The sequence below is a fragment of the Taurulus bubalis genome (assembly GCF_910589615.1).
Source record: "Taurulus bubalis genome assembly, chromosome: 13".
NCBI classification, from domain to species: Eukaryota; Metazoa; Chordata; class Actinopteri; order Perciformes; family Cottidae; genus Taurulus; species Taurulus bubalis.
The window spans coordinates 6,019,560-6,047,337 of NC_136601.1; the positions used below are offsets into that span (position 1 = coordinate 6,019,560).

The 27,778-nt window shown below is 40.7% G+C and overlaps 1 protein-coding gene across 1 annotated transcript; it reads right to left on the minus strand.

Moving 5' to 3' along the window:
- Positions 1 to 1,531: 1,531 nt before the first annotated feature.
- glrbb (glycine receptor, beta b) lies at positions 1,532 to 26,397 on the minus strand (the record flags this gene model as incomplete). Its single annotated transcript, XM_079228958.1, has 9 exons — positions 1,532 to 1,828; positions 4,407 to 4,699; positions 8,713 to 8,865; positions 12,578 to 12,718; positions 13,297 to 13,379; positions 15,177 to 15,403; positions 21,279 to 21,346; positions 22,708 to 22,814; positions 26,276 to 26,397. 9 exons carry the CDS (start codon positions 26,395 to 26,397, stop codon positions 1,532 to 1,534), a joined length of 1,491 nt encoding a protein of 496 aa, XP_079085084.1.
- Positions 26,398 to 27,778: the final 1,381 nt, after the last annotated feature.

Below are 27,778 nucleotides of genomic sequence, written 5' to 3' on the forward strand. Positions count from 1 at the left end.
AGCAACGTCCCTCCTTTACATGAGCAATTCGGGTCCAAATTGCTTCAAACTTCATGAATATGACCCCGTTGTCATGACATAAGGTCCGCATCCATCTCGCTTCATTAAGCTGGAAACTGATTCCATATGAGAAGTCTAGTAAATGATAGTCAGGGGTCATTTTCCAGGCAGGTTTGCATGAATAATAGATAGCCGGGGACGGTTGATTAGGATAGGTCAAACCTCGGTAAAGAAACAGCTGTGTTGTTGTGTGAGGCGCAGGAGATGTGTCGGCACAGCAAAAAGGGAGATGCAGACAGGATTAAAAATGCAAAAAAAAGAAAGAATTACTGTCACCAAAAGAAAGAGCGCATACAGGGTTTGAGAATTAAAATCTGTTTAATCACATCAAATGGTGAAAAGTGTTTTGGTCATATATTTGTCTTTGCTTGTAAATTTCACGAACACATGGTCGCAGCTCACGAGCGACCCATTTACACACGCTACACGTGGGCGATGTCAAACATTTGGTGGAAAGGTGGCAGTGTCACAAAACCATGTGAACGGGAACACAGTGTTTCACATATCCGATTATCTCAAGAGCAAATCATAAGAATAACAAAATGTAACAAATACTCCATAAACAGATATTTAGATTTTTATCTTCATATACATGCATTTTTTTCTTCTTCTTTTTATTTCTAGCATGCAATGTAAGAACAATGTTACACGTTGCATTGAAGCTTAAATAAATGTGTAAACGTATTAAACGTGTGGGCAGACTCCCATTACGCAAAGCTGAACTGAATTTATTATTTACAAATGCTCTTTTATAGATCTGTGCATCCTCTGATTGGGTCTTACGCAATCAGTCTTTGCGGACTTCAAGACAGTCAAACCTGTATTAACCTCTCAATTACCATGATCAATAAATTAAATTGTTAAATACAAGAAGCTGTATATACATTTTAGGTAAAGAAATACTAAGTTGTTATCATTTTTTTTTAAACACACAAATCATGATAGTTTTCATGTAAATATAAATTGAATAATACATCGTTTCATTTTCTTCTCAGCAAGTATTTTGTATGATTTAAGATTCATTAAAAAGGTATTTGCGCATTTATGCGCATCCTGGGTACCATTTGTTTGTTTTTTATATCCCTGTTATCCGTTAGTCATGTAAACATTATATTCTGGTTTTTAGAAACCTGAATATGCTGGCTGGATCACTCACAATCACAGGATACTTCGGCCATATCCAAGCTTCTGAGTATTATTTGCACAGAACATGGAGGCTGAGTTGGTGAGATTACCTGCAGGCAGACGATCAGAAACCTGGACATTGTAATGATCGTGTAGAAAGGGTTTTTCATGTTCCGTGTAAACGCTATACCCTGAATACGATCAAAAACAGGATAAGACTGGAAACCAGGAGATTAGCATGTAAACGTGTTCACTTTTGGAATTTTTTTGAAGGTAATCAGATCAGCAAAGAACTTGTGGGAGTGAAGTGGGAGACTTTACGACACACAAGACACTTTCACAATAATCACAAGTATACGGACCAATAAACCACGTTGAAGAAGAGGAAGGAGAACGGGAAGAGGGCTCGGGCGTACAGGTCGACTCTTTTGGCAGCGGAGGGGATGACTGGTTTCGGGGGAGGAAGTCTCTTGTGGTGCTTGGCCTGGGATTTGCCGTGAGCACTGGCGTTATTGATGGGCTTTCCGTAGCAGTCAAAGTTTGACAGCTCAAAGTCCCGCGGGAGCGAGCCCACGATGCTGAAGTCGTTGGTCCGCAGGTCGGATTTCGAGGTGCACACCTTCTTACAGCGAGTCTCCGCCACCTGGGTGGAAGAGAAGCACATGAAAATACTGATTCAATACAGTGGTTCTTAACTTTATTGCAGCTTTGATCCGGTGCGACTCATCTCTACCGCGCACTAGCAGCAAATCGATCTCCTTCAAATTAACGTTCCCAAACAACTGCATTCTCTTTATACGTTTTATTTGGAGAACAGTGGCCTTCGCACTCTAGCTCTCGTCCTAGTTACCTGTTTCCTATTTAGGACACCCGACTACTGCATGTCTGGTTTTCTGTTACAAACCTTTGCTCCAAAACCTGAAGCATAAAGTTTGTTTTGGTCATATTTCACCTGCTCTATGTCTGACTTCTGCTTTGAGTTTAATACAATTGTAATAATATATACACTTTATAAAACATGTCAATCAACAGGGCATTATGACTTATCACATCTTTTTCTTTCCGTCTTCACACATTTCATGGGAAAAAATGTTGAAAGCTCTTTGAAGCCCCAAAACAACAACATTCTGCATCTCAGAATAGAACAGAAATGTCGGCATTGATTTCTGTAATTCACAGCACATCCATTTCCTTTTGTTCCCTCTCTGTGTTGACATAACAGCAATACTGAAACCTCTTAATATTATATTGATAAGGTAAGTTCATTTTGTAAATATACTAGTAACTAAACAAATGCTTTTGCCATATCTTAGACATTTTTCAATCGTTAGCTCAATAGACTTAAAAAAAACACAACCTTGCAAACAATATACATTGTTTCTTGAACAAAAAAGACACTATTCTATCATACACAGGCTGCAAGAACTATATTTATACTGTTTCCTTGATTGAGGATCAAACTGCACAAATCATCACGTAGAAACTGACTCTGCAACTTTACAATCACACATTGGAAAGTGACTACTGCTCCACATTCTGACCACTCTTTGACAAAAAAAAAAAAAGGTGTTGTAATCGTATACAGTGGCAACGATGTCTCTGAGAAGTCACATCGACTCTGCAGACTGGTTTCATCTAAACTGCGAGGAACATTTAAATGAGGCTGTTGGACTGGATTGAAAACAGACAACACTTTGAAAACCCAGTAAAGGAGCTGTTTGATGCTGAAGCTTGGACAGAACGCACGCTGATAAATCAAAATCTACTGTTATTCTAGGAGAGAAAAGAAAGAGTTTTGGAGCCAAGATTAGATCGACCATGTGGCTCTGCGATGCTGCCTAATATGGTTCCGTCTCATCTCGAGTCTCGTAACTCCTTTACACCCTCCATGTGCTGTCACAGCGGACAACCAGCATGAGAGCTATCAGCAAAAAGACGTAGTTTCATTATTAGGTCGTCCAACAAAAAAAATCCTTTCATCAACTCCCGTGAAGGCCCGCGGGGTGAACGGGCTCTAATCAGACTATGGATGCTTACCCACTGAAGTCATTAAGCTCATTAGAGCTTCATTATTTTGATTTGGTTTTGACAAGAAAGCCCATTAGACCTCAATGGAATAGTGTAATCCTCTCAAAACCAAATGTGGTCCGGACTAACGTGGATTCAGAGGTAAATTAATTTCAATTAGGCGTACAATTGAGAGACCCATACGACCTGCTGCATGCACGTCAGGCTTCAGTCCTGACTGAGCTGTAAGCACGAGTGTGTTCCAGACAATGGCAATTTTCAATGATTGGATTTCTTGGTTTTGCATTTAGATTAGATCTCTATGCCTCACTGTAACAGACCTGCCTGAGGATGTTTGATTTGGAATATGCATTGTGTTATTGTACTGTAGCTGGGGGGTCAGTGGAAAACAGAATCAACTGGCCTCTGATTGGTGTTAAGATGATGTAAGATTGTTTTTTGTTTTTTTACGTGAATGGTTTTCAATACAGAGTGAAAAATGTGTACATATATGGATAAAGGATAATGTAAATGCTGCAAGAACTCTGTGTGCATCCAATGTGTTGGTGATGTAAAAAACTAAACGTTGATATTGTGCAACAGAAAAGTTTTTTTTCCTATTTGGGTTGATTTTGTTTTAACATGTTACCATCATCATGCCTTGAATTCTGCACACATAAAGTATGATGTTGCCTTGCAGTCAGTAGGTTGGCTACACCTGAGCCCAATATCGTTTGCATCAAGTCAAGCTACGTTAGCTGCAGCACTGTAACCGCGGTAGCAGTGCAAACAGCAGCCAAGATGACTTCTGATTAAGAATAAAAAGCCTAAAGAAAAGTATCATTAACGCTATTTTTTTCTTTAGATTGTGGCGGTGTTGATACAGACAGGAAACAAGGGAAACTAGAAAGGAGTATGACATGCAACAATGCTTCCTGGTCAGAATTAAACCAGGGATGTTACAATTAAATGGTATGCATCTTGATCAATGGGTTAAAGGAAATACAAAAGAAAGGCAACTTCTCAATTGTACGTTTACTCTCAAAGGATACCGGATACACCACTATCATTGAAAAGATAGCAGATTTCAGCAGTATAAGAATACGGTCCGCACATTCTGGTGTGACAAAGTATAGTAACTCCTGAAATCCTCGAATTGGTGACAACCACACACACAACAAACACGGTAAAGATATCAAACACGATCCACTGACTTGCAAGGTGCTGACATGAAGCGGCGTCCCTCCCGTCCCGTTGACCGTGTTGTTCTTGGCCGTGGGGCTCTTTCCCAGAGCCTTCTCCTTGGCTGCTATCTTGGCCTTCTCGGCCTCGATGCGCTTCGGGCTGTTGAGCATCACTTGAACCACGGCGTACTCCACCAGCGAGGCGAAACCAAACAGCAGGCAAGCGATGAGCCAGATGTCGATGGCCTTGACGTAGGACACTTTGGGCAGCTCCGAAGCCAGGGAGGTGCACTCGGAGGACAGAGAGAGCACCGAGAGGATGCCTAAGCAAAGAGGGAAGACGATTAACCTCGCCAGTGCGCAAAGTGAGAGTACGTCGGATGAAAGAAACATTAAATTGTAACTTTTTCACCGTCTACGACAAATACATCTTGCCTCTACACTTCCTGTAATCTAATTACGTGATCAGAGAATAAGAAAAACAAGTCAATGACCCTGAATGGCTGTGTTTCTATTCAACTGTCTAGCTAATAAACTGGGCTACAGTATAGTTTGGTCAAAAGTTGAATGAATTAGCCATGTATGGCTGTAATCTGCCAGTACACATTGATAAATCAAACTAGTCACCTTGGCTACCTCACCCATTTTGCAAGAGAGAAATGGAGAGAGGGATTCTGGAATTTGTTTAAAGTTGTTGTAATTAAGTGATTTATTTTTTCATGTCAGTTTTTATAGGCCAATGTTTCTGCATCATGAGAATATCTAGGAAGAAATAGCAGAAAAAGCTGATTAGTAATCTGAGTTAAAACCATCAGAACATACCGTAATTGGTATTTCAATAATACATTTAGAGCATCAACTTTGTTTTGACAAAAGCAAAAAAAACCTTGAGTGAGGATTCAAACTTTTTTGCGCAATTGAGGAAGTTTTATAAATGTTTTCCTGTTTCCAGCTTTTCTAATGCGATACATACACATATTTGAATGGAAACACAGCTAATGTCAACTCCTGGTACTTGACAATGTTTATTATAATCTGGACAAGAAAGTATTGAGGATCAATACCCAGTTCCAGTTAATCATATGATGAGAGTTTAACAATATCAAGGTAACCAAACACCTCTTACATAACAGTCCTGTGTGTGCCGAATAAAGGTTTGTTTCCACTGAGGAAAAGCATGTTATCAACTACTGCTGAGAGAAACTAAACTGAATCGTTTACTCTTCAAAGCACAAAACACTGAACTAAATTAATCTCCTAATATGCACATGCGCTGCAATAAAATGCTCACATCCACACATGGTTTCTTAAAACATGACCGCAATTAGAAATTCAACCGTTCCTTTACCGCTTTCATTAGGACGTCTCAGACAGCCTCGAATTGCAGTCATTTTAAATTGTTTTTATTTCAAATAGCTAAGGGGATTACAGGTTAGAGATTCCCAGTGCACAGCGCCAATGGTTTCAGGCTACAGCAGAAATAATTACAACCACTCTTTTCAGATGGTATTATAACCACCAATGAACGGCTTCACTCCCATTCCCCTTCCTGTGATAATTCTTTAGAGAGATAATAAACACAATGGAATGACCGGTGGAGTTTCCCCTCCAGACCTCATTATGGTCACTCGTCAAGGGAGAGTTCGTACAGGGTTCAGGATTTCTAATCAAACTACGGCAAACTGTTAAACGGAGCATTTGTCATCCTGGAAGCCCGATTATTATCCACCAAGAGGGAGAAACGCGAGTGGTGGCGATGCGAAAATAGCTTTGTTTGACTTGTTCCCCAATGACGAAAATAAACCTGGACTTTGTATCAGACAGAAAATCTAAAAAAAAAACTATTTATTTCTGAATCGCAATGGTAAACCCATTTTATTGTAACAGTAGCTCACACTCTTGTGGGGGAAGAAAATACACAAAAACGCTCGGTTAAATAGAACCAATAAACACATGGACACACACACTTAAAGGCTAACACACACAGAAGAGCAATACGTGAGCAGAGTCCCACACCTAAATGTTGACTGACCTGGACTGATCCCATTTAGAGAGAAGTCAGAGGAGGCTTCCATGAGGAGTTGGAGTGATGATGGGATGAAAGTGGTGATAAACAACTGGAGGGAGGATGGAGAAAAGGAGACAGTGGACGTCTGGAGTGGGATAACAATAGATTATCTCATCCATGCAGCCCTGCACACACAGAGGTGCCGCTGTGATACTGTTTGTGGGTGACACTGACATATCACACGCGGGTTCAATTATGGAGGAGTAAAATGTAAGACGGGGAAAGGTGGAAGGCACATTTTTTTCTTTTTTTCCAAATTTTTATTACTGTGCGTCAATGTAGCCTGTTCTCATTCCCCCGGGGCGTGAAATTCAGACGTTCTGTCCCGCCCCTTGGCGTCTGATACCTTTATGAGACGCACCGGGGTTTCAAAGTAACTACAATGTAGACCATTCTCCATCATTATTAGATGTTCAGAGAAAATGTTGCAGGGGTGCAACCTCGTCTCCTAAAAATCATGTTCCCACACAGCAAGACTGGATTGTGAATTACGTTTAGAGGGAAACGTATTTTGTGATGGATTGTGTTTGCTTTTAATATATCATGAATACGGGGAGGTTGATGGTTCACAAAACACAGATCCGTCCCGTGTGAATTAAGCACTGCTGCCTGAACCCAATCAAGTATGTGTATGTATTTGTTCCTTTTTCAAGTTATTTTTTCTTTAAATTTCATAGTAATTGTAAGCCTAGTTTTCCAGTTTTTTGTTTTGTTTTGTTCGTTAACCACGTGTTTGAAATGGTTAAATCTTAGAGCCTTCGTCTGGAAGAAAACATGCTTCCCTAGAAACATAATTGATAGTTTAGTTGTATGAGAACGTAATTTTGTAGCACCGGGGCCAGCCAGTGAGAAGTGATACCAAGGGGTCTGACAAAGCATCAGTAGATGAGGAGATTATGAGAAGGTGTTCTGTTAGCCTGCCAATATGGGAGATACATTACTTTGTAGCACAGACTAATACAATAAGACATAATATAATAAGAATGTAATACTTTGTTTGTTTGGAAATATTTAGGGCTGCCGGAAGAAAAAATGGTGAACCATGAAGATGAGATGAGTAGTACATAAGAAGGTGAGGTCATCACATCCATGTCAGTCTTCAATTTGGACCAAACACAAAGTGTGTGAAGAGTTGCTGCCCCTTTTTCCATCATGCAGGTGAAACTGGGGCGCCGTCATCAAAATGATCACGATAGAGATGACTAATCTGTGATGTATTCAGTGAGTAAACAACACCACAACTTAAATTGATTGAGCACTGGCAGTACTCAACCATTCTCAAACCCCCTCTTGGCTAAGGCCAACTGTCTAAGAGATTGTGTGCTCCTCATGTTTGAAAAAAACAACAGCACTAGCTCCTCATGTGCCTCCTCACACCCCTTCATTAATTAGGGTTAATAGGGATCAGGTGTACCTCGTTGGCCAGCTGAGTCTCCTGGTGCTCTCTGTCTCCACACTGATTACCAGAAAGGTTTGGCAGAAACACCAGAGCCTGCAATTGTTTCCTGCCATCAGCTGAACTTTGTACCTGCTTATTTTAAACTTAACTAAAAGCCCAAATGTCCTAAATGTTGTTAATTTGAGTGTGGCTTAATAGGGATCACATCAACAAAGAGAATAGCTGACTGTGAAACCAAGTGGGGTTATTTTTTATATTTTAGACAATTAGGTAATTCTATGTGAATGAGTGCGTTGGCAGATCAATGACGGATGTGGAAATTAGCCTGAGGTCTTTTCCAGTGAATAAAAACGAATAACTTCTCCAGTAGGAAGTGCGGTAAGTACACTTAAACAGGGGCTCAAATCCCCATTAATGTAGACGTAGATTCAATAAGTGCTACTTAAACGCCCTAATGTACCTAAAGCACCACTGTGGTGGGTCCCTTCTGTCAATTACAGTAATATTCAGTGATGTATCCCATCTAGAACAGTACTGGACATGACACCAGGGTTGATAGATAAAGGCTTCCGCGGTGTCAAAGTGATTGATGTTGTCATGATGGAGATGATTGGGGCCGAAATGTCGGCGATCCCTAAAAACGTGTAAATCCTACAGAGAGAGTTTTATTTGATCACCTCCAATCTCATCCCCATGGATTTTTCACACCTAATTACCTCAATGACGACCGCTCTCTCACTCACCCCTCTTTTTGAGCTAACATCCAACCATGCACTCGACCCTGGTTGAACAGCACGGGGAATATTTACACATCGTGTGCATGAGTAAATGTCAGCAGAAGGTGGTGGGATTGATCAAATAATCCGTACCCAAAGGCACCCTGGCAGCACTCGCGTCAGGGTTGATCCAGAAGGAAAGCCAGGAGAGGACCACGATGAGCAGCGTGGGGGCGTAAACACCCATCATGTAGAAGCCAACCTGTCGCCTTAGGGTGAAGATAACCTCCACGCAAGTGTAGTACCCTGCATGAGGAAGGAGATTATGGTCAAATAGGATTTAAATAGCTTCAGTAAGAAACACAAAATTGTCTTGGAATTCATATATGAGAAGCAGAAAGAGTACATAGGATACTGGCATCATACACAAGGTTCAACTAGATAGAAACAGCATATAGCTCCTTTTTAAAATAACACAATTAATTGTACTAGTGTTGATATTGTTTTTTGTGACTATTTTCACCAAGTTGACTATATTGTTAAGGTTAGAACTCTTTGGAATCACAAGGTGAACATATTTTCCAATATGGCTGCTCGTAAATTACGGTTTCAACAGCATGACATGAACACAGCATCAGACTAGCGTTGTCAATTCGAAGGTGTTGGCCCATCAAGCTTTATCTCAGTCTAGCCTCTTAACATTCCTGTAAAATTTGACGAAAAACGCCTATCCAGGTATACCCAAAGTAAATTGCAAGCTGTACTTCAACTATTTGGAGTAAATGCATAGTCTTGGGCTCTTTTGAAAGGTAACAATCTGAAGCTTTTTTCCCCTCAATAGTCAGAATCACTTTAAGTGCTATAGAGTTATATGAGTTTGAACACACTAAAGTATAAGGTTTTTATTTCCGTCTGAACATTTCGTTGTGAATAGATGCCTGTAGATGACTATAAATGGGACTTATGGACTGGAAAACACAATGGGACCATAGCCTGAAGCCTTTTCTAGTCTAAGTAAAAAGTTGATAACAATATCACAGAAAATGAATATTTTACACATGTTTTTCTAATGAAATGTCTAGGTGTTTTTTCATTTTGAGACTGAAAATATTCCTGATATATATACCTATTAAAAAGGCTTATAGTCTTGCAAACTTATAGAGGTACTATTCATATATACTACCAGTATTGCTGACACAGAGAAAATGAAGTATAAATGCATTTTTATGCTAATTAACACTTTAGACTGAAGCTCTACAGCAGCTGTCTCTTCTCATCAAATTGAAGGCTGTTGGGATTATTTGCCCCCCCCCTCTTCCTGCCTATCTTTGTTTAGGGAATTTCATTGGCTGTCCGAAACGCCTGTCATCTGAGCTTCACGGCGCGACAGGATTGAGCCACGTAAGGAGACAGAGGTTGAGCCTGAACTTCAACATAGCTTCTGGTTGGGTAATGTAGCCTCAGTCAGTCAGGACATGAAGCTCCTATTGGTTCAAGTGGGGTCTCATTGGAATTTGTCCGTCCGATTGTCTGTCCGATTTCGGCGGACATTTTGATAGCAAGTTTGTAGCTGTGCTCCCATGCAAACATGAGTTTTTGCTAAAAATAAAACTGCTTTCGTTCATATCTTTCAGCTGCAATGAAATGATGCAACGCCATTTGGTGGATATTTATGGATGTAAGCACGTGTTTTGGACTAAATCTTTTATGGGATTTATTTTTACTGGACCTTTATGACGTAACAACGCCGTTTTTGCTGGAATATTATGGATTTATTGATCAATATGAGGCGTCATCGGTGAGTTGTCTTGATTTTCAAATCGCTTGTTTGTTTGTTGTTGTCTGACAAAAGTATTGATTGTAGCTGCTGTGGTGGTCTGATCTTGAAACGGAGTGGACAGCTGGAATCACAAGAATCGTAGGTTTCCAGAAACATATGGCACTCGTACGAACTATAAATAGATGTACAGCGTACAACGGAATGTACAGTGTATAGTTGAAATGGACGCCCGCGTGACAGCAGAACGTTAAGAGGCTAGACATGTGAACTTCTTTCCTCTGAATTGAAACCAAGCAGGTGAGACAAACGGCCATACACTGACTTTATTTAATCCGCATTAGGCATTTTGAGGAAAGATAGCAGCCAGGTTAAGTCCTGTATCTGATCTGGCTCTTTTAGCTCCAACACAAAGCAAAGCACAGCTGCACCATTAGAAATACAGAAAACACAAGATGAAGGAAAGAAAAAAGATCAATGGGCATAAGGAATGTAACATCAAGTCATCTAACTTTGTTACTGCTTGGACCCGTTTGAACACTCAGGGAAGCGATCCAAAAAGCACTGCTTCCAATTAATCACATGCCTATTATGAAGAAGAACTCTCTGTTCTTTGGCATTTCCTATTCGCAGTGGATGGGAAACTAGTTCCTGTTTTCAGAACGTTATATTCTTCTTAAGAGTGCAGCATACATTTCCATCCATAAATGATCAATTCAAACCGATCCGTCTCTCCTGGAAATGTGGTCTTCATTATTCGGGCTGAAAGCAGTATGGAATAGGCATCAATAAACTTTCAGAGACCTCCTACAGCCGCGTTGTGTTCCTGCTCTCTGAGCAGCGGGTTGGTGGGTCCAATGGGATGGTCGAGTGGATGGGCTGAAGTAATATTTAACTAGCCCGGGGATCTCTGGGTGAGCTTTATACAGCATAATAAGGGGCTGCCTGTGTCGCAGAGCAGGCTCGAACCGGTCGTACACAGAGGTGATCTTTGTGTCTGGCCAGGTTGTCATGGCAACCCGTTAAAAGGCTGACTTATTGCCAGCAGTGTGCGAGAGCACTGAGGTCACACCAGCTCTTTTGGCTGATAGAGATTTTCCATTGCATTGTGAATGTCGCTGTGTACTCTCATTAGTCCGAATACATGTACGGCACGCTACCGGGACTTTTTTTTTCGTAGTTTGAATTCTCAGATTTTGTTTTTCCCATCCAGTATCCTCGGGGAAAGGCCATGTTTTATATTAGTCCGAGTATGTTAGAGTTGATTATAGCTACCTCTTGGAAATATCTACGCATGTAGTCACACAACATTTCTCTTGTGTCCTACCTCAGGTTTACCGAGGTATGTTTGTCCAAACCTAAACCACGAGATAACAGACATTATAAATCGGATCTAACTCTGGAGAGGCCACAAAGCAAACACTTGAACTTGTCACAGATGGATAACCAATGACCTTATTAATTACTTATTTCTGTTCAGTTGTGCAACAGAGCCAGAGTTGTGAATGCTGGCTCACTGATACACCTGAATGGAATGGAGACATAATCAATGATCGGCGACACCTTTTCCTGTTACGCCAAGTCAAAATGTCTGCCGCGATCTATACTTTCAGACTCTTAATATGAGCTGCACTTTTATTCTGGCAACGTCACAGAATGTGTTTCATTTGACATGATCAAATAATAAAAGACTTATCTTAAACATATTGTTTGTTATAAAGGAATTCAATTTCATTTTGAAACGGAGGCAGGATGATTGAGGTGTAATAATCTTTTGGCCTTTAAAAGAAAATGAATAAATAAACAAGTCCCCTTTAGTCAGATAAGAGCATTCAATTGAAGCTGGCTCGTTGCGGCTCAAGATCAGAGCTGCTAAAATGTAATCTTTCAATCCACAGCAAGCAACTAATCTTACCTTGACAAAAAGACCCATTACTCTCCCCAGACGTATGAGGCTAGGAACCTATATCAAACAAGGACGGTAGCTTTGGGCACACCAAGAACCAAATAACTTATTTGGAGATAAAAAAATATGAATTGATGAAAGGAACGGCACTAAAATCCAAACCCTGTTTGCTTCAAGACATTGTGGTTGATGGAAATGCGGGAAAAAGTATGTTTACATGCATTTTCAGTTGTGCGCCAACAGGGTGCTCGCCAAAAGTTAAATGGGCCATTTTGAATGATGGAATATCTACTTTTTAAAACTTCCTGTTTCCGAAAATTGGACAAGGAAAATACCTGTTCCCTGATAGTATTTGGTGCAGTTCCCGTAATCAATATCTTCTTGTCTGATATCAAACTGTGGCAGAGCGATGGTGTCCATTTGCACTGGGTCTCCTGTCTGCCACATGAACTGTAAGTCGTCTGTTGTGTAGCCAACTGGATGAAAGGGGTACAAAATGTGAATACACAAATACACATTGTTGAAACCACACTAGTGGTTACACAAATGCATATGTACATTTACAGTTTGTATATACACGATATGTCCCCGCAATATCTGCGTGCATGTTAAGCAAACTCAGAAACATGCAATCAGAGGACAAAAATATCATATAAATGCACACAGACTGGCAGGAAACTAGATGTCTCAGCAGTCGGGTAAGCCATTAGAGGAAAATGGCTTGAAGTTGTTTAGCTAATTCAAGTCTATACTGCTTTGTAAACAAGATGCAATAACCACAGTCAAGCTCAATTTGCTGTGAGACTTTGCTGTGAGACAACAACGCTAAAATATGATGATTTATTCCACTTCCCTAAGTGTTTGCCAGTGAAATTGGCCGCTAAACACAAGCAAAAAGCTTGCAGTTACCCCACAATAACTGTTTAATAAAAACAACAATAATATGCATACCTCAGAAATACTATATCCCCTGGATACAAACAAGCAGACCAACTGAAATCACATTTACAAAGCAAATATGTGCTTTGTGACATTTTCTTTCAGTAAAACTCACAGCTTTCAAGTTGCATCTTACACCTCTGTGTGTCCATAGGGAACAATGCGAGGTCCAGGGGACACGAAAGGGTGACGGACAACCTGGAGGGAGATGAAGACAATTCAGTTTTAGTTTTTTTCAATACGATGTGCTTTTGTAACCCTCCTCTACACTCGTATTAGCTTGAAATCTCAAAGGATTTTAAGGGTTGACCATTATTGTGCATTTGCACGCGATAAACACAAGGATAATCTCGCCTCTGGAGACCAAATACAGCACAGCGTAGCTGTAGTCCCATAGTTTACATTGAGCCCCTTGAAAGAATTTTTTTATTTTTTTTTAGGGAATGCTTTGCATGTCAAAAGTCTCATTATCATTTCCAAATTTTGCTCTCGCAGCCGGCAGCCTCAATGCTTCTTGACACAGAAAGAAAAGAAAATGAAGAAACCCCAGGGAATCCCAGCAAATAAGGGAAGCAAGTCCCTATAACTGATTGGTATGCAGACAGGAATACAATAATCATTGCAGATTTGCAGGGCATTAAAAACACAAATGATCAATTAATGTATAATCCTATTCGGGTCTCCAGTTAATAGTCCAACTAGGACTGAAATCATATGATGTTTTTTGAGTCTTGTGTACACATATTTAAAGCTACATTAGGCAAGCTTTGCACAGAGTGTGATGATGCCATTGAATTGCAATTTTGTTCCACTTCAATAATTTCACCCGACATTGTGTTCGTGCAGCGAGTGTCATATCCATTCCACGTCTTTTTCAGTTGACATAGAGTCTGCGATAGTGACTTTTACATTGATAAAAAAAAAAAAAAAAAAGAAAAGTTAATTCAAGCCTCGGTTATACTCCCAAACGGAGGCATACACGGCCAGCCGGGACACCACGGCTGCATAGTGCATAGTGGTTGTGTTTATAAAGTCCGCTTAGAGGCCGCATTCCACACATGTGCAGTAGATTACTACTACCGCTTGTGGCCGAGCGGCCGCGGGGACAAGTCTGGACAAGTCCTGTTACAACAAATCGGCCACATGCGTCCGTACAGAGCCGACACTTACACCCTCTGATTAAGACATGTACGTCACGCGGCCCCTGGTGGAGCCTCGCGGAAGCCATAAAGTATAATTTTGGCTTAGGGTGTTTTTTGTAAGTAGAGTTAAAACCACTCGTATGGCTTTATTCATCATTTCCTGTCAGTGCTGACCTCTCTGTACCTAACATTAGGCCTGTATTATGTCAGTAAAGGCTCACTGTGAGATATATGTGGTGAAAGACACATATTTTTGCAAAGTTCCAAGAAGATCAGAGCTAATTTTTCTTTTTACAAAGGCCACATGGAGACAGGGGTTGTATTTGTGAACACAATGTGTTCCTATACGATAAAATCTTGGATCTTTTATTTCAACTCGTAAAAAATGTGTGTGTGTGTGTGTGTGTGTGGGGGGGGGGGGGGGGGGGGCAAAAGTGTTGTGTGTGTCTGTTGTGTGCTTTCCTGCTTCACTAGAGGCGGATTCCCTTCACTCGCTACGGAGGGTGGAGGAACAAGACAATCAATTAATCAATACATGTTACTTTGATTTATTTGTTCATGGAAGACCGAGTCAGTGTGTATTTTCTCGCTTCCAGCGGGGGATTTCCAATAAGATCAGGTTTAGTGGAGCTGTCCATCAGAGTTATTTACTTATTAATCTAAAAAGGTGCCAACCTTGCACCGTGTTGATGGATTTTAAATATTAAGAGACAATCCGCTAACATTCTAAAAGGTGATGTGACTCTTTGTAAACAAATAAAAAATATATAATTTGTCTGTTAATGTAAACTTACCACACATTCCATAAGAGCATGAAAAATGACCAGTGTTATCGTTGAATCCAAGATATTACCTCATGCTGATGAGGACGTCTCCGTTACGGAAAATGAAGAGGAGAATGTTCTCCTGGGTGACGTCGTGAAAGTTGGCGCTCTTCTCGTTGGCGAAGAACAGGTCCGGCTTCCAGAGACATTTGAACATCTTTGGATCGACGGTGAGAGAATCGGACTTGAAGTCCTGCGGTAGCTTTAGCCGGGGGTCGTTCCACCGCTGCCGCAGGAAGATGTTGACCCTGTAATCCTGTGGAGGAGACAAGCAGCCTGTGTTAAAGTCTGTATCATGGTAGTACAATCGGACAAAAGGTTTTTGCTTTTTTATTGCTGCAAGATGTGTCTCGAAGCATTTTACTTTTCTCCGACACAAATAATGAGAAAAAAAATAGACATTTATCTGTTAGCACCTTTCCTACATGCCTTTTAAGACATTGCTAACTTTGTTTAGGAGTTCCAACGTATTGACAAGTTACATTTTCTCCTTCTTTTGAGTCCCTGACTAGCAGTGTTGTCTCACAGCAAACATCTCAACAATAACTTCAACAGAGCACTTGAATGTGCCGAGTGATATTTCACAGCTGCAGTAAAAACTCTCATGACATGTACGTTTAAAGCAGTAAACGTATCGAGAAAACATCATCCGAGGGCCAAAGGTTATCAATACAGAAACACGTGATACAGCAAATGGCTCATTAGAGAGCTTACTAGTGAAATGTCCACATTCTTGTTGGTGGGAAAGTATCACTCAGCGAGGCTTTTGGACGTTTGTTTTTGTGCATGCTTTGTTGGCGTGCCTCAAGCTGCTCTGGGACCAGGTGTTGGGAAGGACTATTAATGCCGAGTGTGAAGACGGATGACATGTCAAATAATACCAGCTGTATGAGAGTGCGTGTGTTCCTGCGTGAGAAGTTAGCTTCCACCTTCCATTCCTTCATAGTTCCCAGTTTTTTTTTTTTTTTAATGCAACAGCGTATGCAGAGTCTGCTAAAAGGCAACATTTATCATTACTTTATTTCTCGGCACGCAGGTGTATACACATTTTTAATGATGCAATCGTTTTAATGGAAACACAGTTTGTAGTAGGTGTTCATAAAACCAGCAGCAGGACCCATAACGGACCATTTAAACATCTAGAGGGGGTTTCTTTTTACAACCCAAAGTGTCTCCTCCAGGATGAAATGATACAATGGGGACTTGTGTTTAACTTGTGCAATATAATATTTAAGTGTTGGTTTTCTTTTTAAATAATTCGAGACAAATTTAAGTCTGTGCAAAAGAAATTCTTCCCTTTGAATCAGACATGTATGAAACATTGGATACGCTGGTCTAACATGGTTGTGGGTTAAATGTGATACAACCCTGTCTCTGCAGCATAGTTTCCCATACAACTAAACTGATGAAATGTTTCTCCAACCGGATTACGGTCACGTTTTATATATTTAACTGAAGTTACGTATGTAAAAAAATAGGTTTGTGAAAAATAAAAAAGGTAAAAGTCCTGCGTTTGACCCATCCATCCACCCAGAATTCCTCTCTACCTGGACTTTGATGAGAAATGTCTTTCTGATACGTCAAAAACAAACGTAATCTTATAGGCAATACATTTCTCTCAAAAACGTCCGGTAGGTTTTTTTGTATGGAAATCATCATCTCACCCAGCTCCTCCATCCCTATTTCACAAGCGTGCTTTTGTCTTTCTCTGGTTTAGTCTGACCAGCTGCTGACCCAGGTAAATGACACAAAAATTATATAATATTGCTGTTGCCGACCCTTACATTATTTTTACTTAATGGTTCAAATAATTAGTAGTTTGTCAGGAGTTTTAGAAAATCTCCTGCTGTTGTTTTCCTCTGCTGTGGATGTGTTTCTGCCACATGTCCTGCAATTCCAATGTTAGCCACTGTGACACACATCATCAAACCCCTGTCTCTGCGCCTGCTCTAAACTCCAGTGATCCTCTTACTTACTTACTTCATCTCTTTCAACTAACTCCATCCATTGGATCTTATCCCTGCAACAAGTTGAGACTCTACCTGATTCAAGTTTATCTTGGCTTTAGTTCTGCAAAACATCATTTTTGGTCTTTCAGGTGTTCTTCCATGTTTTCTTTTGTTTGGAGGAGTCTCAGAAAAACCTCTGGGATGAGATATCTCATCTTGAAACATGGTCTCTTGCTTATTGTAAATGGAAATGTTTGTTAACCGTTTCCTGGCTATTTATAGAACAATTGTAGTTACAGTCTCTTTTTGACAGAGAGAGATAGAGAGAGAGCCAGCTGACATGAATGTGGTTTTATAGTGGATCTGTTCTTCATGAAAGTACATTGGTCTTTTGTGCAGCACTTTGACAATGTTAAGTATCCTGCTGCATACTAAACTAAACTGTCTGTTATTTACCAACATTACCTCATGGGAAGGCATATGAATAGCACAACACTTTTATGGACATTTCGCACTTCGTAATGCATTTTAAGTGTCCCCACGGCGTTCACTTGAATCATTTGCGGTTATGTTTTGGCAAGAAAACAACAGTAAAGATTGCAGTTAGATTTAGCCAACAAAAGCACTTAGTTTTTGGAAAAACATCACAAATGGGCTTGTAAACAAAGAAAACCACGTACATAAATGATGTCACATAAGTACGTATCACACCGAACAAACGTCACAAGCGTAACTTCAAATAGAGTCAACAACACTTGGTTTCACATGCAACATGTCTCCTGAGTGACATCACCAGACCAAAGCAGCAGACTCCCAACAAATTGTGATATCTACATACACCAATACAAATAATTCATCCAGGGGCTTTCTTTCAACTCTCAGGGGTATTGTCACCCTTTATCAAAGTTTTTGTCCAACCCAAAAGTATTCTCCGATAAGTTAGCATTGTGCAACGGTTGAGAATATAACTCAAATAAAAACAAATGTCATATTGTAAAGATTCAGACGGCATGGTCTCCTAGAAATGACCTTTCCCATACAATGAAACTGCATCGCCGGGAAACGCATACACACACGTCACACGTCTCTAATCGAAGTCCACTGAAGGCTGTAGAGACGAGGTCAAACACAGGACTGTCATCCAGTAGACAACTGTGTCGTGTGTGTGTTACGAAAAGTCAAATTTAACTTAACGTAACAAATGCTTAACATGTCAAGCCAAACCAAGACATTTTGCGAAACCTAAGCAAGTAGTTATGTGGTTGTTTTTTTGCTTTGTTACAATCGACCACCAATCCGGGAGGAAATACGTTCCAGAAAACAAGTGAACAGATTCCAGTTTAGATGGATGGAATGCCAATTTTAGGAGTTGGGGTTGATCGAGGATACACGGTACATACACAGATCATTTCCCTGGCAAAAATGTAGAAAGTATACAATGTTTGATGGATCCATGTAACAAAATGACATGGAGTGTTACATGCCGATGCCCAAATGTCTTTGAGAGAAGAAACCACATGAAAGGTAGACCGAATTTCAAAATGTCAGCTAACACCAGTTTAAACACAGATGTCTTAGAATGGTTTATATCTTCAGCCCAGAATTTGCATTATTTTCTTGCCAGTAAACATTTTTTGGGAGAAGGAGCAGTGGTCAGATTGTTGATATCTCATTTTGGAAAGCCGGCCGTCATTGCTATACAACCTAATTTTAGACTCCGACTCGTCCTTAAGCGACAGCACAAATAGCTACCGCTGGCTCTTCTCTGTCTGACAGAGATTCATGCCAATTCCCACACCTTCGCTTTCCCGAAAACCAGACAAGGAGATATATCTTCCCTCTGGCTCACCGTAAAGCTGCTTGTACCGCATTCGATCCCGGAGAGATTTAACACGACCGTTCGCTGTAATCAGTGAGGAAACCTCAAGCTGAGAGGCAGTAAAGAAACACACACAGCCTCAATGTATTCCACCTCACAGCATTAGTCATCATCTCCTGATGAATACAAGCACAAAGCACAAATAGATATTTTAACTACAGTGGACACAAGGTGGTGTTTGGCCTCGGGAGGTGTAAATGATGAGAGATGAGATCAGACACCCCACAGAGTGATAAATTGAGTGGGAGATGTGACCGGCTGTCTTTTCTTACTCCTCCTGGATTCATTTTGAACCTTCCTCACTTTCATTTTCTCTCTGTCTGTCGTTGGGCGGGAAAAGGGAATAGAGATTTGCCATCTGTGACTCCCTTGTCTTTCTTCCTTGTGCTCTGACTTCTCGATCCCATCTATTTCCTTCATCATGGCTTCTTTTTCGTTCATTTCTGAATTTCCTTTTCTCTGCTTTTCCCTTATGTTATTCTTTCCACTCTATAGAATTTCTCCCAACCTTTCCCTGCTCCACATGCACTTAATTTCCTTATTTTTCATTTTCAGTCTCTTATTGTTCTTCTTTCTTTGTTCCCCTTTCCTTTTGTCGTCCCCTTGCCATTCCTTCACTTTCTGCCCCATTATATGTTTCTTCCTCAGCTCTTTTTCTGAAGTCTTCATGTCGCCTCTTTCATTCTTCTGATATTTCTCCTTGATTTCCTTTTTGGTTTCCTCCTTTTGTGTTCAGTTCCTAATACTTTTTACGTTTTAAGGATTTCACATTTTCAACATCAGCCTGTAATTGGTCCTGGTGTGAAACTCTCCACTTGGAAGCTTTAACAAGCGGACACACACTACTGATCTGCAGCCAGAAGAAATATCTCCAGAGAGCATTTTCATGCGGCTCCAATTCCAGCATATACGATCTAAGGCTTTGTTCAGAGTGTGATGAAATGAGGTCGGAAAACACTAATCACTGCTTTGGACTGAGACGCTGTCCAGACCTACACCAGGACTCTGGGTGCAAAGGTCTCACATCTACCACTCTATCTTTTCCAGTGAAGACAGATTGGCAGTAAATTCCATAACTTAAATTTGATCGCTCATACAAAAACAACAGCAGGTTTCTAAGCAAAAGGGCCCAACATTGTAACTCAGCTGCCACACAGTACACAGGTATGCCTGCTAAACCTAGACCATGCCTGGTCTTGCTAGTCTTTAAGACTTTTCCATGATTTCATCTTGAGCTCTTTTGTTAGAGAAGCCTGCAAATTGGATCTGCTCTCCATTACAACTTGTAGTCGCCTCTATAAAGCATGGATGCCATTGACCAACCATTGTCAGTTTATTCACATTGTGAATGACATGGGATTTGCGAGAAGGGTTGCATTTGACAGCATTTGCAAACAAATCAAATTATTTTAGAATTCCAGTTGTTAGTTCAGGTCTTTTTTTGTAAAAAGAACAACAATATACTGCACGTTTATTATTTGGGATGTCAAAGCCCCAACGCTACCCCTGAACACACAACTAGATCAACAACGGAATATAGTTACCGTTTTGTGAACAATATCAATCTGCAAGGTACCAGGAGGTGTAACTCAATAGTCTGATCAGGACGCCACGACGGCACTATGTCCTGACAGAGAAAATAGTTGTTGTCTTCTATATTAATGGTCTAAATTTCATAAATATTCTTAAAACTTGTTAGTTGCATACTGATGTTTTGTCAGATTTGACTTGATGATTCACCTTTTCACTCATGAGACTAAACGTGCCTGCATGAAACCACATGTTAAAAGGGAAGATTTATTATTTTTCTGAGGACAGTCAGGTGAAACAGAATAAAGCTAAATTGTGATTAATGTCACATTTTATAATAACTTCAATTAACTTGATGACATATTTACTGAGAAATAAACACTGAGTGTTTGTTGGCTCCTCCCAGCAGCTCTAAATTAAAATACGCCCAAAGCCGGGCTCATTATAAACCTACAAAAAAATCTTTAATTTAATGTTTCTTGAGCGATGAAGAGTCGACCCAGCGATGTCCTTGAGGTTTAATCTGTCACTTGAATTCATACTGCACTTCTTTATCAGCAATTAAACCATCAGATAAATGAAGCATGGAAACCCCAGGGCTCCATACTGATTTACTGCTAAATGATCTGATACCGTCCAGCAAACCTGCTCATGCATCCCTCGTAAAACTTGTCGGACAGAGCAGTTTTCAGCTCTGATCCACTGCATCTGATTGGCAGATGTATTGATTAGCAATACTGTCAGGCTGAAGTGGAATTGAAGTAAATTCTTACCATCGTCGTTTCTTGAATGGAGCCAAAACTGTTGATGAAAATGTTGACTCTGTCTTCCACGGGAATTCCTGGATTTTGAGAGAGGAAAGAAGAGTTTGTAGCATCGAGTCCTGTGCTTTACAGCTGCTTTGCAATGAGAGTGAGGCACCTCTGTGGAGGCAGCTTACAGTAAGTGTCAGTGTGCTTTGAAACATATCTTACCTGGCAATTCAATTGATTGTGTTACTGATCAGGAATTATGAAAGACTATGTCAACATTGCAAAGCAATATCAAATCCCCTCTCATCCCCTCTGCTAAGCTAATGCGGTAAACACATGTACTGGCATCTCTCTGCACTCAGCCTTTAGCATAAACTAATAAAACCCTTGATGAATGCAGACCGCTCACACTCCTTTTGAATAAAGGATGTCCTTTGAGGTGTTTACTGGAGCCTCCGGAGTTTCACAGCCTAAATGTGATCATGCAATTCACAAAATTAACGTGCATAATATGGAGGCGGCTTATAGCTCGCAACGTCCATGCATTAATGCAACCAAGCCAACTAAAAGAATATTCCACAAACACAATTTAAAATTCTCAACAGGGCCTATAAAAACAGCTCTCCGTTTTTTATAGGCCTGGGCAAAGCAATGCACAAGGCGCAGTTTAGGATGTAGTTTGGAAGATTATGACATGGATGTTAATGGACGGGGAGCTTTCAGCCCAACCTGAAATCAAGAGCAGATGTTTGGCTGCTGTAGCGGTCGCAGGCAGTCGGGAGCTGATTCTGCTCACAATACATCAAACAGTGAGACCCAGATACAGCTTCTGCTGCCAAGTGCCGGAGGATGGAAACTACCTAAAGACTGGCGAAGACCATCCGTCAGACACAGAGGTCGTCAATCACCTCTCATGTTATTTTTATGGCTGTCTCTGTGAGACGGAAGGCCGCTACAGCGTGGCATCTACACTGTAATCACTTTAAAGATGGATACTTATAGAGAATAAAAACAGTCGCAGATTCTAGAGCCTTGAGATTTGAGATAACAGTAGTTAAGTAAAATAAACAATTCACAATGCATATTCTTTTTTTAGAGGTTTGAGACTGTCATAAGTCCCGAATTTATTCCCATAACAGCTGGCTTGTGTCAATCAACACCACGTTGAGCTGTGTTTGAGGAATGACAGCAAACCCGAGAACACCGGCTTATAGTTACACTGTTGAAGTACATGTTAAATATGCAAGTGTATGCATTTAAAAGGAGAAAACAAAATGTCATTAATGCCTCACGCCCCATTTAAGCAGATAGCATGTTCCTGCACCAGGTTTATGCAAGAAAACTGGACTTGTATACGGTATGCTCGTTTCTTTAATTAGCATGACAGCACTGCTGAACAAAATGTAAATTCAGAATAGACAGAGACAGATGAAGAGGAAATGAGACTTGCCTTTGAAGTTGGGCCTTATTCTGGGATCATAGGTGATCAGTAACCTGTTCAAGATGTTACTGGTTGAATTCTCTGGGACTCGGGCCAGATCCTCAGATGACAGCTGTCTGCAAACAAATAAGACAGAGAGGGAACTGCAGGCACGATTACATTAGCAGGTCAAATTCCTGGCAGATGCACCCACACACACTTCTACTCTTTGATTGAACTATAACCTTTAGATAGCTACTAGTTAATGGGATTAATTTAGCTTTTACTATTTGGTCCACGCAGGCAATGTTGACTGGGGAAGTTGGCATGATCCTTAAGGCAGATGGAGGACATGTGTCAACCGTCGAGGACAAATACGCCTTTCAAGAAAAATGTGTGCAAATGTATGAAGCCATTTAGCATCATATTTCTGGCAAAGCTATGCGTCTACCGCCAGGTGCTTAGAGCTGAATGCTAACATCAGCATGCTAACATGCTCACACGTACAGTGCTTACACATGCTTATATTAAGTAGGTATGTTTACCATGCTAACAGTTGCTAATTAGCACCAAATACAGAACCCTTGAGGGTAGATTGTGGTAAGGGAATTGGTTTTGGTTTGTAAACTGTTAAACTGAATTGAATTTGTCTGAGGAAATTGGAAGATGTCATAGGAGGTCTACTGCTTAATGTCACAACTAAATTGTTAAGAAATGATATAATGGCGGCCAAATGGTACATAAAGCCGCAACATCACAAGTTCATTCTGGTCTTGGGACCTTTGTTGCATGTTACATGACTATCGCTGTCTCCTCATTTCTAGTTTGCCTCTACACTGTCATCTATTTAATAAAAAGGTGGCAAAATGGCAATTTTCTTGGAACAATTTCATGTGCAAAGTAAACAAGTGAAGAAACCTTTCATCCTATTTTTCTCAACTTCATTTTAGTTGCCTTGTGAACATCCTTTAAATAATTCAGTTGATGAATCAGCAATGTGGGTGGCAGCGAGTACACATGCCTTTAAGACAAACAGTATTTTTGTTTAACTCTAAGCCCTTTCATTGAAACCAAAGTGAAAGTGTCCCATAGATGCATGCAAAGTAGCAACAAAACAACTGCTGTAAATTACTGCCATAATGTGCAGTGGTGACTTTCAGAGACATTCAGCTAAACATCATTTGTTGTCTGTGGTTGACTGACGAAAAAAACAACGGTACAGAGAGAAGGAAAGGGGAGAATAGGATCTGGCAGGAGAGAAAGGAGAACAAGAAAGCCTCCTTGTGGGTGGCAATGATTCTCCTGCCAAAGAATTCCCCCTTCTCAAAGCACTTTACATATCATTATGTAAACCTTATCATGCACTGAGGATGAGTTAAAGTGCTCCACAGGAATGCTGCGCAGTGTGTGTATGTTCTGCGGTTCCTCTGATCAAAGTGAAACACATAATTCCCATCCACTAAACCTCTTTTTTTTTCCTCTTCTCTCTTTTAACAGACCTCTCTGACAACCTCAAGCACAACAGCTAAACTGGAACCAAGTGGCTCCCTTGATCCACAAAGGCATCCGCAGCACTAAACTCGAAATATGTCATACAGCTTACACTTGCCAATACTGGGACTACATCAAACGGTCTCTCCCTCATTTCAAGAACTTTTCATTGTTGAGCCATTTGTTACCATTTAAGGAAGAAGGGAGTGCAGCTCACCACAGTCCAAAAGGCATGTTAGGACAAATTGATGTTCATTCTGTTATTAGACAGAGTTATATGACAACTTCACTATTTATTTGATGCCGTCCTAAAAAGCGGAATAAGTTACCAGGCGGAGACTCAGGTGCAGAGGAAACGACAGGAGTCATGGTGAGGCAAAATCAAAAAGTATTTTACTAACCAAAGTTACAAAGCAAGGGACCAGACTGGTCTTGGAAACAAACACTTAACTACAGCTCTGAACACTCAGGAAGACACAGACTAAATACACAGGGGAAGGCAGGCAACAAGGCACAGGTGGAAACAATTAGGGCGGGGCTTTACAATCACAGAGGAGGGAGGAGTCTGGACGAGAACAGGTGAAGGGAATCAACAATCAGGAACCACTGGGAAGACACACACAGAATACACAGGGTGTTACAGGCAGTTGAAGACGGTCAGCAAATACTAAATATGAAAATGCTAAAGCAGTGGCCGAATCAGTGTTATACAGGTAGGTTCATATCATACTTGAATAGCTCTGCAGTGAAGCAGCTGATGAGATCTGGTGGATAAAAGCTGGAAAGTATATGGGATACTTCAGGTGTGAAATACACAAAGTTATCCTTTAAACCTTTGAGACACTCATATATATAGCCATGTTTTGTCTTTTTTAGAGAGAGGGGGAGGGATCTTTAAGGGGTTATAGGAGGTCAACTGTATATACCACATAGAAGAAGTCACACGTCATCTGAAAGCTGGGAATTTGAGGATTACTTTGAGATGCAGATCTGGGTGTCAAGTTTTTCTAGTCATAAATCTGTGTTTTGGTGAAGCACGTATTCAAACTTGGACAGTTTAGAGTGTTTAAGGGCTGAGAACATTATGAGGGAATTAAGTTATATATTGGGCATTCCTATGCTCAAATATGCCTGACAATTTGTAGCAATTGTTGGGTTGATACAATTTCTTACACATATTTGGTTAAAAATGTAAAAATGTTTGACTCCTAGAAAAATTGTAGAAAAAACCTCTGAAATCCCACATTAGGACTCCCAAGACCTGAAGGTACACCATTGAAAAAGCCATGCTGTGAACATTTTGGTATTGCGTTTGGATTCGAAAGAATCACAATAGGACATCTTCAGTAACCGCCTCATTGTCAGTGTATATACATCTGTCCTCTGAATATCGTCGGTCTCAAGTTTGGGATTGTAAAGATCCACGAGGCTGTGGTTAACCTAGAGGTCACAACAGGTCACATATACAAATGTGGTAACTGGAATTCCAAGTGTCTCAACTTTCCAGTCTAACCCGATTCATGCAATTTCAAGTCTGTTTATGGACTTATTGATTGATACAATAAGTGAAAACAACATTTGTACTGCATGCCGAATAAACTGCTTGGTTATTGCCCAAAATTACATGGGATTATCATAAAATGGCTTATCTGTAAAGGGAAGACTTCTTCCATTCACATATCTTGAGGTCAAGGGACCCCTTTGAAAACGTACATGCCATATTTTCCCTTTCCAAAATTCTGCCAAACTTTGCATCGTTGTGTAGCTTCTTTCACATCAAGCTTGCAGGGCATGGTGGGTACCAATTAATGCCCAAGGTTGTCTAGGTTCATAAGATTGATATATTAATCTAAAGACAGTTATGTTGGCCATGGTTTGCAGACGATCCACCGGGTCTCAGTGTAGTTTAACAACCACTATAGGCAGCTGAAAAGGTCATAAAAGGGGACCTTCACCAACTCCACAAATGAAGGTCAGATTATTAGTCGCTGGGGGTACTACCGAGCCAGTGATAGTTGTACGACTATGATGACCACATAAAGCATATCATGTTGTCAATTCCATTGGACAATACGACAGCCCACGGTATTGTTTATCCCATACTTACGATGGACAGTAAACCTGCTTTCCTTTTTTCTTTCCCTTCCTTGTTCCTTTTTCTTTGGCCGATCCTCCCTCTAGACAAAGAGAGAGGACCAGGAGAAAGATGGTGACCTTCTTAATGCCCATTTTGGTGGGAGATGAGCCTGTGCAGGAAAACAAAACAAAGATAAGATAAGGGCGCAATGTATTCTCGTCACATTCATCACATATCAGCATTTATTTGCACATGTGAGAGAGGAAAGTGTCTCCTAAAGCTTTGGCCTCGGCGGGAGTATGATGCTTCGAAGCACTTCATCTATTTTCTATACACTGACTTTTATCTTCGGTCTCCTGACATGATGCATTCCCATTTCAGAATCTCAGAATGCATGTCACATTACAGTAAATGTCTGAAATGTAAATCAATCAATCGGACATGGTTTATTCAAGTAGTGCCAGTTCAAGCATAAATCCAATCAGCGGGAGTAATGCAGCCAAATAACAATGGTCATTCAGGACTCGTCAGGTGAATGTGACCCTGAAATATCCTCTTCTTCAGTCTAAAGAAAGGCTTAATAATGCTGTTTCTTCGTGCGGCTGTAGATTCTCTTTTCCGTCACCACAGTCGTTTATCACGATATTTATGAACTATATCGTTTGGTTTGATGTATGATAGCTGCGGTGTTATAGTTCAATTCCTTCTCTCACAACAAATACTAAAAATGTAGGGGATAAGACGGGGCTGTGTGTTTGCCATAAATCTCTTTGTGAGAAAAAGTCTAAACACAACGGTATATGGACACTTCTATGTACAGGCAGTTTGCGTTTGCATTTTTTGATGAGGGGCCATTAATCAGCGAGCAGCCGTAGTACCTGTGTGATTCATCCCCCGTCTAGGAAACCGTAGCACTTTCATTGCGGACACTGAGACCACACGCTAAGCCAACGGTCTCATCCCCCGTCCTGCCAGCAGGACTGTGTATTAACCGAAGCAGTGTATTGTCTAGACAGAGACACTCTCCCTCACTTCCTCACTGCCTTGGCCCAGTAACTCTCTGACTGCTCCTCGTCTGCACACCGATCATCTTCTCGAGCGGAAATGGTTTCCACCGCTCAGTTCCGCGGCCTTTGTATCCATGCAAACACCTTGCCTTGCCTGTAAGTTAACTGTACATAGTTTGTTTTTTAATCCATTTGAAAGAGTTCTGCAGAGTGTGGGGGTTTGTCCCACCGTGGAGGAGAAAGTGGAAACCCACACGTATCAGATGGCAGCAGCTGGAGTGACGGGGAATGTTTAACTTGGCAACCGAGCACATTTCTCGTAAGCCACTTCTTGGGTGACCCACAATGCTGCTGTGCCTGTGGCCCATGTTTCTTAAAGCAATTCTTCTCATGATAACTGCCATCAACATATTATGACCACTGGCATGAACAAACCACACATTGTGGCACTATCTCCCAACTTTGTTAATAGCAAAGCAATGTCACATTCCAATCCCTGGTCGCAGGTTACATGTGTCTTTAATAT